This window comes from Scomber scombrus, chromosome 8, assembly GCF_963691925.1.
Source record: "Scomber scombrus chromosome 8, fScoSco1.1, whole genome shotgun sequence".
Lineage (NCBI taxonomy): Eukaryota > Metazoa > Chordata > Actinopteri > Scombriformes > Scombridae > Scomber > Scomber scombrus.
In genome coordinates this window covers 7705964-7720275 of record NC_084977.1, presented here as the reverse complement: position 1 = coordinate 7720275, position 14312 = coordinate 7705964, and the positions used below count along the sequence as shown (strand labels likewise).

The 14312-nt window shown below is 44.3% G+C and overlaps 1 protein-coding gene across 9 annotated transcripts in view; it reads left to right on the top strand.

The window, feature by feature from the left end:
* Window positions 1–14312, top strand: part of herc2 (HECT and RLD domain containing E3 ubiquitin protein ligase 2) — a 44418-nt gene that overhangs the window by 12644 nt on the left and 17462 nt on the right. For 4 of the 9 annotated variants that reach the window (XM_062423468.1, XM_062423466.1, XM_062423465.1 and 1 more), the window contains exons 19-57: window positions 89–213; window positions 619–797; window positions 883–1067; window positions 1184–1339; window positions 1421–1606; window positions 1727–1903; window positions 2016–2119; window positions 2215–2365; window positions 2464–2678; window positions 2781–2913; window positions 3101–3228; window positions 3365–3560; window positions 5256–5389; window positions 6153–6329; window positions 6449–6585; window positions 6789–7132; window positions 7247–7434; window positions 7538–7730; window positions 7812–7994; window positions 8077–8261; window positions 8527–8674; window positions 8766–8962; window positions 9097–9327; window positions 9447–9585; window positions 9845–9991; window positions 10138–10170; window positions 10498–10640; window positions 10761–11028; window positions 11117–11259; window positions 11361–11459; window positions 11551–11719; window positions 11814–11939; window positions 12054–12162; window positions 12249–12388; window positions 12480–12670; window positions 12769–12874; window positions 12963–13054; window positions 13136–13311; window positions 13747–13858. In XM_062423468.1, coding sequence (XP_062279452.1) covers window positions 89–213; window positions 619–797; window positions 883–1067; window positions 1184–1339; window positions 1421–1606; window positions 1727–1903; window positions 2016–2119; window positions 2215–2365; window positions 2464–2678; window positions 2781–2913; window positions 3101–3228; window positions 3365–3560; window positions 5256–5389; window positions 6153–6329; window positions 6449–6585; window positions 6789–7132; window positions 7247–7434; window positions 7538–7730; window positions 7812–7994; window positions 8077–8261; window positions 8527–8674; window positions 8766–8962; window positions 9097–9327; window positions 9447–9585; window positions 9845–9991; window positions 10138–10170; window positions 10498–10640; window positions 10761–11028; window positions 11117–11259; window positions 11361–11459; window positions 11551–11719; window positions 11814–11939; window positions 12054–12162; window positions 12249–12388; window positions 12480–12670; window positions 12769–12874; window positions 12963–13054; window positions 13136–13311; window positions 13747–13858 — 6245 coding nt within the window. The remainder of the gene's footprint in view (window positions 1–88; window positions 214–618; window positions 798–882; window positions 1068–1183; window positions 1340–1420; window positions 1607–1726; window positions 1904–2015; window positions 2120–2214; window positions 2366–2463; window positions 2679–2780; window positions 2914–3100; window positions 3229–3364; window positions 3561–5255; window positions 5390–6152; window positions 6330–6448; window positions 6586–6788; window positions 7133–7246; window positions 7435–7537; window positions 7731–7811; window positions 7995–8076; window positions 8262–8526; window positions 8675–8765; window positions 8963–9096; window positions 9328–9446; window positions 9586–9844; window positions 9992–10137; window positions 10171–10497; window positions 10641–10760; window positions 11029–11116; window positions 11260–11360; window positions 11460–11550; window positions 11720–11813; window positions 11940–12053; window positions 12163–12248; window positions 12389–12479; window positions 12671–12768; window positions 12875–12962; window positions 13055–13135; window positions 13312–13746; window positions 13859–14312) is intronic. The other 5 variants (XM_062423470.1, XM_062423469.1, XM_062423467.1 and 2 more) reach the window with 4 other exon arrangements.

The following is a 14312-nucleotide window of genomic DNA, read 5'->3' as shown; positions in this document are numbered from 1 at the left end:
TATTCCATTAAATCCTTTTTGAAAGAACTGTCAACATGGTTTGGACCAGGGAGATAGGTTTGAATTTTTTAATTTTTTTCTCTCCCAGCATCCGGAAATGAGATGAGTGTGAGCCCCGGACGTCGCTTTATGATCGACCTTTTGGTCAGCAGCTTAATGGCTGATGGAGGTTTGGAATCTGCACTGAATGCAGCCATTACTGCTGAGATACAGGTCAGTGTTTAAACGCATGAGTCACTACTCTACTCTCATCTCTTATGTAATGTATTCATAACTGCCTCGTCTGTTTGTGTAACAAAACGATAAAATTATCTTTGGAGTCTCAAATTATCAAGATATAAGATCTTTTCACTTGTCACAAGGCAGTTTTTTTCTGGCTCTGTTAAATTACTTCAGACTTGGAGAATGAACTTCTCCTAGAACTGACCTGAAACTTTAGATAACCTTTTTTTGATCAATTTGATTTCTTCTGGACAATTTAAATCATAATTAATTGTACTATTAGGATAACTAATGCAGAATTTTAGATTGTTAATGGTATCCGCATCCTTGAACTCTTGGCATAACCCTGCTCACTGGTTAAGGAGGTCACACTTTGTTTGTTTTTTTTCATGACAGGATATTGAAGCCAAAAAGGAGGCTCAGAAAGAGAAGGAGATAGACGAACAAGAAGCCAACGCGTCCACCATGCACCGCTGTCGCGCCATGCTGGACAAAGACCTCATCAACACGGGCATCTACGAGTCAGCGGGGAAACAAATCCTGCCTCTGGTGCAACTTGTGCAGCAGCTTTTGAGGTACGTGTGCTTTGCCTGGGTCATGCCACAGATACAGAGCGAATGAGTAGCTTGGTGCCGATTTACATCAGTTTGATTTCTGCAGGAATATCGCGTCCCAGACCATCGCAAGGCTGAAGGACGTAGCTCGGCGTATCTCCAACTATCTAGAGGCAGAGCACGTAAGCAAGGAGCGCTCTGCGTCGCTGGATCTGCTTCTGCGTTTCCAGAGGCTGCTGGTTAGCAAGCTCTACCTCGGTGTTAACGGCACAGAGAATGTCAACGGATACAGTAAGTTGTGTATTTCAGCTTTTTGAAATGACCTTTCTAGTCTTCCAGATCGGAGTGAGTAGAGATCAAGTTTGAAAATGAGTTCTAAATGGGCAGCGTTGTCTGTTGTTTTGTAGATCCTGAGCTCCTGGGTGTCGGTTCCCTGTTGAAGAAGTACATCGCCCTGCTGTGCACTCATATCGGAGACATCCTCCCAGTGGCAACAAGTATTGCTTCTACCGGTCGCCGCCACTTTGCTGAAGTGTCTCGTGTTATTGAAGGAGATCTAACCGGTAACTCCCTCTCTTAAAAGTTACTGAGTGTGTGTATATGCATCATGAGTTGTGAATGATTTGAGGTCTTTTCTCTTGTAGGAGTGCTCCTGCCTGAGTTGGTGGTGTCCATTGTCCTCCTCCTCACCATTGACGCCGGTCTGATGCAGGAGACAGGTTCCATCCCTCTCCTGGCTGGACTCCTGGAGCATGTAGACCGATTTAATCACCTGGCTCCAGGTCACGAGAGGGACGATAATGAAGACCTGGCCTGGCCGGGTATTATGGGTATAACACCAGTTTCGTGTTAAAATGTCATTGAAGAGGATTTATTAGTATCAAGATTGTAAATATAAGGGAGAAAGTTTTAAAATTAGAATGTAACTAGCTCCTTTTCTGCTGTGGCAGGATCCTTCTTCACAGGACAAAGCTCCAAGAACAACGAAGAAGTGTCCCTCATCCGCAAAGCTGACCTGGAGAATCACAACAAAGACGGCGGTTTCTGGACTGTCATTGACGGAAAGGTCTATGACATCAAGGACTTCCAGGCTCAGTCCCAGTCACTAACAGGAAACAGTATACTGGGTAAGGGTAAAAAGATATTAGTTGGAGAGAAATACATTGTATTAGTCAGAATAAATTGGACTTAAAGATATATTAGTGCTTCTGTGGTGTAATAAAATATCTCCACTTACAGCTCAGTTTGCAGGAGAGGACCCTGTGGTTGCTTTGGAAGCTGCCCTGCAGTTTGAGGACACCAGGGAGTCAATGCAGGCCTTCTGTGTTGGCCAGTATATGGAGGTACCAACTATCCAAGCATACATTCTCCACATGACATTTCTTGCTTTGTAATTGGTTATAGTTTTTTTTATATTTTAATGTTTTATCATTTGCAGCCTAACCAGGAGACAGTCACCACTCCAGACCTCAGCAGTCTGTCCTCCCCACTCATCGACACAGAGAGGAACCTGGGGTTGCTGCTGGGTCTCCATGCCTCCTACTTAGCCAAGAGCACTCCCCTGTCCCCCATGGAGATCGAATGTGCCAGTGGGTTCAATGATTTTTTTTCTAATCCAGTTGATGCTCTTACCCAGACTCAGCATTGGTTTTAAATTTTAATACCATTTTTTCATCTCTTTGCACAGAGTGGCTCCAGTCCTCTATATTCTCTGGGGGCTTGCAGACCAGTCAGATCCACTACAACTACAATGAAGAGAAGGATGAAGACCACTGCAGCTCCCTGGGTACCACCACTCCAGATAAGGCCAAAATGTACTCCCGCAGAATAACCCTCAGCGACCACGCTCAGCCTTTCCTGCAGGCCATCGCTGACAACAATACTCAGGACCACACTGTAAAGGTACAAGCATTAAATCTTTGAGTGTGGACTGAAACGAATAGCCGCTCAGTGGGCGTGAAACTAAACAATTTCACTTTTCTTTTTTGGTTTGTGACACTTTAGGACTTCCTGTGCCAAATAGAGCGTTGCTGTAAGCAGTACCATCTTATTACGCCCATCACCTTCCCCCTGGAACACCCTGTGGAGGAAGTCGGCCGCCTGCTGCTCTGCTGCCTGCTCAAACATCAAGACCTCGGTAACCTAGCAACTGGCAGGCTGCATGCAATTTTGGCTCGCTTGAGCTTTGCAATGGGTTTTTCATAATTGTTACGTGTGCTAAGATGCAATTAGTTTTTCTTTATAAACCAACAAAGAAAAATCATCACATCTGTAATGACCCACACTTGTACACCAGTTTAGTGTAATATCGCTTCCTGTCGCAGGTCACATCGCTCTATCACTTGTCAGTCAATGTGCCTTTGGTGTGGACCAAGGGAAACAGAGGTCCCTCCCTAAATCTGTGATTGACGTGTGCCGCATGGTCTACCAGGCAAAGTGTTCTTTAATCAAGGTACGATCCCTGCTTTTAACTTGTGTGCTGTAATAAATACACATTGATTATAATAATAATATTATGAAGGTAATTTGTTGTAAGGGGAGGGAACCAAGAGAAACAGGGCTTATTTTCTTTGTCCTACTTATTTTAGACCCATCAAGAACAAGGACGCTCTTACAAGGAGGTGTGTGCCCCTGTCATCGAGCGTCTGCGCTTCCTGTTTAATGAGCTGCGTCCCGCCGTGAGCAACGACCTGTCCATAGTGTCCAAACTGAAGCTGCTGAGCTCTCAGCCGCGCTGGAGGAGGATCACCCAGAAACTCATCAGGGACCGCAGGAAAAAAAGAGGTGAGCAAAAACTAGGTTTTTATTGGGAAATCTATAAATCACAGTAAGGCTATTTTGGGGAAACTAACAGGGTGTCTGAGGAGAGGAGAAAAAGTGATTTTCAAGACTGATGGTGATGTGCAGAGCTGTGGTAATATTACAGAGGCGTAAAGTTGATCAGCCACAGCATGAAGTTATGGGAAAGAGTAGTGCAGAGGTGATGATCAGTGAGCAAGCAGTGCGGTTTCATGCCAGGATAGAGATGCAAACAGATGCACTGTTTGCTTTGAGAATGTTGATAGAGAAGTATAAAGAAGGTGTGAAGGAGCTGCATTGTTTCTTTGTGGATCCAGAGAAAGCATATGACAGGATACAGAGATAAGAGTGGTGGTACTATATGAGGAAATTGGGAGTGGTGCAGGATACGTATAATGGCGGTGAGTGGCGGATGGGTTTAGATCAAAGATTGGGTCTGTGCCCGCCTTTTGTTTGAAATAGTGATGATTGACAGGTTGATTGATGAGATCAGGTAGGAGTCTCTGGAATATGATGTTCACGGATGACTTCTTGATGTGTAGTGAGAGTAGGGAGCGAGTCTGAAGAGGTGGTGCACTGGAGAGAGAAGGAATTAGAACCCGGCCGATACTGGGTTTTTAGCTCCGATACGGACAACGATATGAATGAGTTATTGATATATTGGCTGATATTATTATATGTGTACAATATATATGGATAAACACATGATACCTTAAATGTAATGAGGGTATGATATTTTACAGTTTAACAGTAAACATTATCGTATAAAATGACATCAGTAAATTTCTCTGGAAATGTAATAATTAGAATTAGCTAATTAAAAAAACAAACAAAAAATAGTATGAAACTTGAATTAAGAAAAAGGGTCAAATATACATAAAATGCTGCCTACATAGCTTTAGAAAATAAAAAACAATATCGGCACATATCTGACAACATATTCACCGGTACAGATAGGTCAGTATCGGCTGACCTGATATATCAATAAGGCTCTAGAAGGAATGAAAATTAGTTGGAGCAAGATGGAATACATGAGCGTGAATGGGAGGGAGGGCAGTGGAATGGTGAGGACGCAAGGAGTAGAGGTGATGGATGAGTTTAAATACATGGGGTCAATTGTTGAAAGTAATGGGGAGTGTGAAAAGGAGATGCAGGCCGGGTGGAGAAGAATGTCAGGAGTGATCTGCAAGGGAATGTTTACAAGGGGGTAGTGAGGCCTGCTATGTTGTATTGTTTAGAGGCGGTGGCACTGATAAAAAAGATAGGAGGTGGCAGAGTTGAAGAAACTAAGATTTTCATTGGGGTTGAGGAAGATGGACAGGAATAGGAATGAGCATGTTAGAGGGACAGCTCGGGTTGGACAATTTGGAGACTAAGTAAGAGAGGTGAAACTGAGATGGAGGAGAGATGCTGGTTGTATTGGGAGAATAATGCTGATGATGGAGCTGCCAGGCAAGAGGGAAAAGAAGAAGGCCACAGAGGAAAGTTTGCAGATATGGTGGGAAAACATGCAAGCGTCTGGCATGACAGAGGACGATGTGGAGGACAAGAAGAGATGGAAATAGTTGATCTGCTGTGGGGGGACAGAGGAAGATGATGATGATAAACTGTAGTAATAGGGTGTTATTTTTGTGTTCATTATTTCTGAATTGAAATCTAAGTATTGTTTTTTCCCTTTAGTGCCTAAAAAGTCAGAGTCTGCTGACATTGAAGAGCCAAAGCTGGAGAATGAAGGGACCAATGAAGAAGAACTTAATGTTCATATCAGCCCCACACCTGCTGATAGGAAATCACCCATGAGCAAGACATCCAGGGTACTCAAGTTTAATTCATTACTTTTTTTTCTTCATTTAAACAAGATATCAAAAAGGTATACATTTTAACCCTTACATATTGTTCATATTCCGTATCATAATTAGTCTCTATCCCTATCTTTTCCCATCATTAATAAATGTTTAATTAATCTTATGGAAAACAGAAATACACAATCACTATTTTATGGTCACGGAGAACATTTCATAGATATGATGAATACAACATGTCTGAATGCTGATTTTTCAATAAACTCAGGTCAAATATCTACATTTGCATACATAATGTGTATCAGCTGCACAAAAATGTTTAAAAAATGATTATTATTATTATTTCCATTTTTGTATAGTGTGGGTCACATTAGGATTTACTGCTCTTAAATGTAAAAATTGGTCAAATTTGACCTGAACAGTATGTAAGGGTTAAAATATATAGCTACCTTATTTATATTAATTATGGTCAACAGTATTAGGAAAAACCTCACTGCAACATTACAGTTATACAAATCAGCATCCTCCAAATTTACTATAAAGTTGAATCAACACCTCTGTAAATCAGTTTCAGCAAATACTGAAGATTATAACCATGAAGTTAGAATATAATGCAAGGCTGCTGTATTAGACTGCATTACATTAAGTTTATGATGCATGATAAACTGGCAACCTTGTGTTTGATTGTTCCCTAATGCAATCAAAATATCACGGCAAAAGATGTTGTATATGTTTGTATAGTTTAACACCCCTGTATTGTTTTATTCCTTTCCAGCAGGACAAGTGGCATCCGCTTCTTAACACCGTTACCAGTGTCCACAAGTACCGGTGGCTGAAACAAAGCGTTCAGGGTGCCTTTTCTCAGTCCAGCCTTATGGCCACCATAGTGGAGTTTGCACTAAAAGAGGAGCCCCTAGATGTGGAGAAGATGAGGAAATGTCTTCTCAAACAGGTGATGGGAAAGCAAAAGATTGTCACTATCTTCAAGTAGTCAGAACAAGTAGAGGCAAATAAAGAATGCAGTATGTTGTCATGGATACAAGTTAACCTGTTAACTCTGTCTCATTGCAGCTGGAGAGGGCTGAGGTGAGGCTGGAGGGCATCGACACCATGCTGAAGTTAGCCTCCAAAAGCTTCCTGCTGCCGTCTGTGCAGTATGCAATGCTCTGTGGCTGGCAAAGGGTCGTACCAGAAGGGACCAACATTGGGTAGGTTTTTGGACTTCTGGTAAAAAGGATTCTTAATAATAATGTAGAATACATGCATACCAGAGGACATCACAATAGCACTTCATGTGATCTTGGGTGTCTTTGAAAGCACATAATCCACTAACAATGTTAAAATTAAGGAAAGTGTAATAGCTTTTGGATGTTTTTGGTGTTTTAAGTCACGTTTGAACTATCCTTTTCAGAGAGCCCCTGTCTGACTGCCTGAAAGACGTGGATCTGATCCCTCCCTTCAATCGCATGCTTTTGGAGGTGACCTTCGGCAAGTTGTATTCCTGGGCCATCCAGAACGTTCGCAACATCCTGCTCGAGGCAAGCGCCCGCTTCAAAGAGCTCGGTGTGCAGCCTGTTCCCTTGCAAACCATCACCAACGAGAACCCAGCGGGACCAAGCCTCGGCACCATTCCACAAGCCCGCTTCCTTCTGTCCATGATACATATGCTGTCCCTCAAACACGGGGCTAACAGTCTCAGCCTCTTGCTCAATTCTGGCATCCTGGCCCTCACGCAGAGTATCCTCAGGCTCGTAGGTGAGTGCTGTGTAATCAAATGCTCGGCAGTCGGAGCCAGAACAGAAGCAGTGAGCATCTGTGCTCATTTATGGATAGAATATAACAGTTTTTAAAATGTCTCTCATTTTCCAGGACCGAGCACAGACAGCAGTGAGGAGGATCTGAGCTTATGTGCACATGGAGGCTCAGCCACAGTACTAGAGGAGTCCAGAAAGGAGGCTGCCCCTACCCCGCTACCTGCCTCCGGCCCCGAGCTGGCTGCCATGATGAAGATTGGCACCAGGGTCATGAGGGGAGTCGACTGGAAGTGGGGAGATCAGGTACCTGAATCTGTTTTACAGTCACTCTGGCAGTTGATTTATAAAACTAAGGTAGAGTGAAAAAGCCTGGTTTAGTATGTGACCCTCTGTGTGCTTTGTGCAGGACGGTCCGGCACCGGGTCTCGGCAGGGTTATCGGAGAGCTGGGCGAGGATGGCTGGATCAGGGTCCAGTGGGATACAAGCAGCACCAACTCCTACAGGATGGGCAAAGAGGGCAAGTATGACCTCAAACTGGCAGAGCCGCCACCAGCCACACAGCCCCCCACCGAGGACTCAGACACAGAGGATGACACGGGTCAGTTTACAGCGCTGCTGTGGTGCAGATCCCCACAGCTGTTCAAGCAATGACATCAACAATCTCTCCTGTTTGTTACAGAAGGGGAGCTGATGGAGAAGAGCAGCCACCCGACAGCTATGATGCTAACCAGCACCGTCAACCTGCTGAAGACGTTATCTCTATCATCTGGGATGTACGCAGATGTGGTGCAAACCGACGCTACACGGACTCTGTGTGGGCTGCTGAGGATGCTTGTGGAAAGCGGAGCTAATGACAAATCAGGTAATGAACTGCCAATTTATCGTTACACAAAACAACTTATTTCGGTATTACCTGACCTGACCCGCCCTTTTTTTCCCGTCAGGCTGTCACTCCCACAGGCTGGTGTCAAGGGAGCAGCACAGAAGCTGGTGTACACTGGGTTTCATACGCAGCATCGCTCTCATGCCCCAAATGTGCAGCACCCTCAGCACCTCTGCATGGATCGGCCTGCTTATCCGAATCGTTGAGGGACACCAGTCCTTCAATGCTATCACTCTGCAGAGACAGGTGGGTTACAGAAATTGTGTGTCTTAATGCTGTTATGATGTGGTTTATGAAAGTTTTTCAATAGAGGTTCTGTAGGGGGAAAGGAGGATGACCCAGCACCCCAGATCCATTTAAGAATCATTAAAGAGGTCAAACTTTTCTTGACTGAAAATAGTTAAAATACTTGAGTGCCTTTTGTAGTGCTTATATATTAATAGTGTTGTAGAAAGGAGGGTGATTTCTGGAAGTAACACTTGCTCGTCTTGTTCATTCTCTGCATTTCCAGATCCTGGCCTTACGTCTCCTGCAGGCAGTCCTGCCTTCGTGGGACAAGATGGAGCGCTCTCAGGACATGAAGTTCCTAGTGGAGAAGTTGTTCAACTTTTTGGGAAGCCTACTAAGCACCTGCTCCTCAGATCTGCCACTTCTCAGAGGTGCGCTTATAAATCACACTCATCTTTCAAGTGAAAATCCGGTGTTTTTTCTGTAGAATGAATTTTTAAATCTGCTACTTCCTCTTTGCAGAGGGTTCCCTACGAAGAAGGAAGTCTCGCCCTCAAGCGTCTCTGACAGCCACTCACAGCAGCACGCTGGCTGAGGAGATCGTGACTGTCCTGCGTACTCTGCACTCTCTCGGCCAGTGGAACAGCCTGATAAATGATTACGTCAACACTCAACTGAGCACCATCGGAGACGTGATGGCCAGCTGCCAATCTGAAGCAGTAAGAATGATTGCATTATTATGGATCCAGCTATTGTGTGTGTGTGCATGTGTTAGTGCTTTCATTCTGACTTCATTTACAAAATTGGTTGTCTTCTAATGGTGATGATAAAAGCCCCCTCTCCTCCATTTCAGTGCTTCCTTGAAGAGTATTTTCCTGATTCTGAGGGTCCTCGAGTGGGCAGTCTGATGGCAGTACTGGCAGTGATTGGAGGGATTGACGGGCGCCTCAGGTTAGGAGGTCAGGTCGTTCATGAGGAGTACGGAGAGGGAACAGTCACGCGGATCACCCCTAAAGGACGCATCACTGTCCAATTTCATGAGATGAGGACATGTAGGGTTTGCTTGCTCAGCCACCTCAAACCGGTATGAAAGTGTTAAGATATTCATGGTTGCACATAAATCTTGCAAATTAGCTCTACTTTCACTTTAGGTTAATGAATGACAATAATACTGAATATCTTTTTTTTGGTCGTTCTCCTCAGCTGCCAGCAGTATCCTTCAGTGTACAGAATCTGCCCTTCACTGAGCCCATGTTGGCAGTTTGGGCCCAGCTGGTCAGCCTGGCTGGAAGCAGACTGGAGAAACAGCGCATGAAGAAGTCCCTCAGTCGAGGGCTTACAGGTACAGAATCTGCTGAGAAGCACAACACAAATTTTGTAGACTTGATGGACTCACATGTGACTCATAAACAGAATTGAAGATAAAATACTGTTTACTGTGTCCTGGCAATAAGCAAGAGTTTGTTCTAGTGATAAAGGATAAGCTTGTCTCTTTTCTTCCCTACAAATAATAACCATGAGAAGCTATTTTGAACTGTGGAGGATGCTTTGATTTCAAGGGTCTACTCCAATTCATTCAATCAAAGCCATTGTGTTTCCAGCTGACCAGGTGGACATCCATTTGCTGCGCTGCCAGCAGCTGAGGCTGTATATTTTCAAGGCAGCACGGGCCCTGCTCTCCCACCAGGACAAACTCAGGCAGATCCTCTCCCAGCCGGCAGTGGCGGACATAGGACCCAACCCCTGCGGTAAGATCTCACCCAGTGAAGGGTTGCTGTCTGTGAGTGTTGATAGAAGAACTGGGGAGTTGGTCTGGAAAGTTTTATGGGAAAATGATTACTTGTAAGTCCAGTAGAGTGATGCAGAGTTTCATTTCTTCAACTCTGCTGCTTAGGGGCAACATCCTGGCACCCAATGAGTGGACTAGGTGAGCATTTGGTCACGATGAGCTGTGTTTACACATTAAATACCAATTATTTTTGATACGGTGCAATATTTACTGTGTGGGAGGGCAAACTTTGCAGCGTCTGATTAACCAGACTGCTTACCTTGCACAATTTGGAGGCTTCCCCAAAATTACACGTGGGTGGATGCAAAATGAGTTTATACACACATTCTTTTATTAACATTTGAAACACCATCCTGCTGTTATCTATCTTATAATAATAATAATAATATTAATAATAATAATGTTTCATTAGATTTAGATGGAATGAATCTCTGTTAATGTATTTCTTTTGTTTTTTGTTTGCAGAGGATCCAGTGGTGTCCTCTCCTGATGTGGGGGACCTCTCACCTGAGGGACCCCTCCCTCCGCTGATCCTCCTGCAACAGCTGCTCTCAGCTGCAACTCAGCCTTCCCCAATCAAAGCCATTTTTGACAGGCAGGAGATGGAGGTGAGGCGACAGGCTAAACTTTAGAAAGGCAGTTTTACATCAAGTGTTATGTTGCATACATTAAAGCCTGTGTGTTTAGTTTGACCTCAGTTTTATCTGCCTATCATTGTGTACATGTAGGCGGCAGCTCTGGCAGTGTGTCAGTACCTGGCTGTGGAATCCGCCCACCCGTCCTCTCCGCTGTTCGAGGAGAGCAGCTCCAGCGAAGCCACCACACCTGTCACCGTACAGCACGTCAGACCCCCTAAACAGAAGAAGCAGAAGACCTCCCCTGTGCCTCCATTACCCATAGTCCTCCAGCTCATGGAGATGGGGTTCCCACGGAAAAACATCGAGTTTGCCTTGAAGTCACTGTCCGGAACTACAAGCAGTGCATCCGGTGTTCCAGGTAGGACATAAACCTGAATACACTCTCTCCTTCTAAAGAAACACTGTCTCGATGTGCTTTTTAGAGACTAATTGAGCATGTGCATCAGGTGTGGAGGCTTTGGTGAGCTGGCTGCTGGACCATCCAGATGTTCATGTCATCGAGCTGTCAGACGCAGACACCGTGTCAGATGAATACTCTGATGAGGAGGTCCTGGAGGAGCTGGAAGAGGCTGAGCCGACATTCCCTGTGGTACTTTGCTTTCACATTTCCCATTTCCACTCAGTAATAGTCCTTCTTGTGACATATCTGTTAAGAAATTATTATATAATATTGCTTGTGTGTTATTTTAGCCTTCAGGTGCAGTGGTGACCGAGAGCCAGACATTTAAGAAGAGATCAGATTTCCAAAGCAACGACGATTACGCTGTGTATGTGAGAGAGAACATTCAGGTAAGAACCTTCTCAGGGTCGACTGAAACTGCCATTAAATAGTGTGACACAAGAGATGGATCATTAACCTTCTATTCTGACTCCTCCGCAGGTGGGGATGATGGTAAAGTGCTGCAGAACGTACGAGGAAGTGTATGACGGAGATGTCGGGAAAGTGATTAAGCTGGACAGAGACGGGCTTCATGACTTAAATGTGCAGTGTGACTGGCAGCAGAAAGGTGGAACATACTGGGTCCGCTACATCCACATCGAACTGCTTGGTAAGCTTCATTCATGGCAAACGGGACTGAGAAGCAACTTGATGCTGGAATTAGTAACAAGAAGTGATTCTGAAATGTTTTATTTGCTTTCTAGGATTCCCACCACAAAGTTCTCCTTCCCATATAAAGATTGGTGACAAAGTGAGAGTGAAACCTACAGTCACAACACCAAAGTACAAATGGGGCTCTGTCACTCACAGGAGTGTGGGCGTTGTGAAAGGTAAGCCTGTTTCTTAAGCCTTTAAATTATTTATCCACAAATCCCTCCATTAAAGATGCTGTGAACTGAATCCTCTTGTTTTCTCTACTAATGGAGCTTAATTGTTTGTTTTAGCTTTCAGTGCCAATGGAAAGGATGTGATAGTAGACTTCCCTCAACAGTCCCACTGGACTGGTTTATTGTCTGAGATGGAACTGGTCCCCAGCGTTCACCCTGGAGTGAGGTAGGGATATGTTTAAGGTTTCTTTCCGCCCGATTAGCTGTTTATCGCAACATGTTGTACACATGCATGCTCTGTCCTCCCTGAAGGTGCGACGGCTGTCAGATGTTCCCCATAAATGGCCCGAGGTTCAAGTGCAGGAATTGCGACGATTTCGACTTCTGTGAAAACTGCTTCAAAACCCGCAAACACAACACCAGGCATTCTTTCGGCAGAATCAACGAGCCCGGTTAGTGACCCATCCACTCAGATAGTATCCCTGCTCCTTCTGTGTGCATGCACATGTGTGTCAACCTGTTGTTTATCTCCCTTGCAATTAGGCCAGTCTCCGGCATTCTGCGGCCGCTCAGGAAAACAGCTAAAGAAACATCACAGCAGCCAGCGTGGGATGCTGATTGATGATTGGTCTCGAGCCGTCAAGAGCCTCAATGTCTCATCGTCGGTTAACCAGGCCTCACGCCTCATCGACTGCAGCGATCAGTGTTGGCAGTCCTCCGGCTCGCAGGGAAAGGTGGGATATTGAATTGCGCACCTAAATAGCCCGAATGACAGTCAATTTACTGTCGTTTTGGTTTTTGGCTTCATTGAAGTGTCATCTTGTCTCCGCAGCACTGGATTCGGCTCGAGCTCTTTCCAGACGTTCTCGTGCACAGACTGAAGATGATCGTCGACCCGGCGGACAGCAGCTACATGCCCTCGCTAGTGGTGGTGTCAGGTGAATTAGATTTATGTTTTTCCTCTCAACGTGGCATTTTGAAGAAGTTTTTAATCAGCAGAAGTAACATTTTTCGCTTAATATACAGGTGGAAGCTCATTGAACAACTTAATCGAGCTGAAGACGATTAACATCAACCCCACAGACACCACCGTCCTTCTTCTTAGTGACTGCACTGAGGTTGGTTGACTTCAGACTTTGTAGTTGACACCGACTTTTAATTATTCTTAATTAATTCGAACGTCTTGTCCTCCCCTCCAGTATCACAGATACATTGAGATTGCGATCAAGCAGTGCCGCAGCTCCGGGATAGACTGCAAGATTCACGGGCTTGGCATCGTGGGACGCATCAGAGCGGAGGATGAAGACCTGGCTACAGTACCTTTCCTGGCTTCTGACAATGAAGAAGAGGATGATGACAAGACAGCCACTGGGAGGTATGGTGCCAGGAGATGAATTTTTCAGTGCAGATTGGCCGATGCTCTCCGCATTTAAACAGTATGGTCAATTCAGGATGTTTTACTCGTCCTCAGCCAGCATGAGGAATCTTGCTGCTCCCACTCATCTTCATTTGATTCTTGTTTGATCAATGTGACAGTAAATTGAGGGTTTAGAGTACATATCTTCACAGGTTTCTAAGTATAAGTTTTCAAGTACGTTCGTTACTGCCTTGCTGAAAGATTAGAAAAACAGAGAGCATCAAGTACATCATACACCAGTGTCTTTGATTTGCTTTGGTGCTATAAATACACAGCTTAGTTAAGTAGGACACCGGTGTATTCTGTCTTCATTTTAAAAACAATCAGGATAAGAAAATAAAATGTAGCAGATTTGTATGCCCGACCTCACTGTGTATTTGTTTTCCCTCTCAGCCTTGCTAGGAAGAAGTCGTCAGGGTTGGAGTCTGCTGCCACCATCAGGACCAAAGTGTTCGTCTGGGGGCTTAATGACAAGGACCAGCTGGGTGGACTGAAGGGTTCTAAGGTGAAGTCTGCTGCAAAATCAAATGATTATTCAAGTTCAAGGCTTGTTCAGATTTGACTAAATTATAAACTGGCCTATGGTTTAATAACAAAGGTAGCTTGAGCTCTATATCTAAGTGTTTTTCTGGTTAGATCCCAGGCATTATATTAACTAGCTTTGATTTTAAAATACAATTTGCACAAATATATTTATCAGATAAGTATACTTCCTCCTAAAGTCAATTTCCATTTGTTCTGTTTGGAATACAATAATCCATTTCAAGTCCAAATCCCCTATACATTTTTCTATCCAAGACTATGAACGTCTTAATAGCAGAACACGTTTACATTATCAAAACTAAGTTTTCATCATGCAGCAGAAAGTCCATATCAGAATAGTACATTATATTATTTTAAATACTTATTTATTATACCTGCTGCCTTCATATGTAAAGAGCATTTAGATGTAACTATTG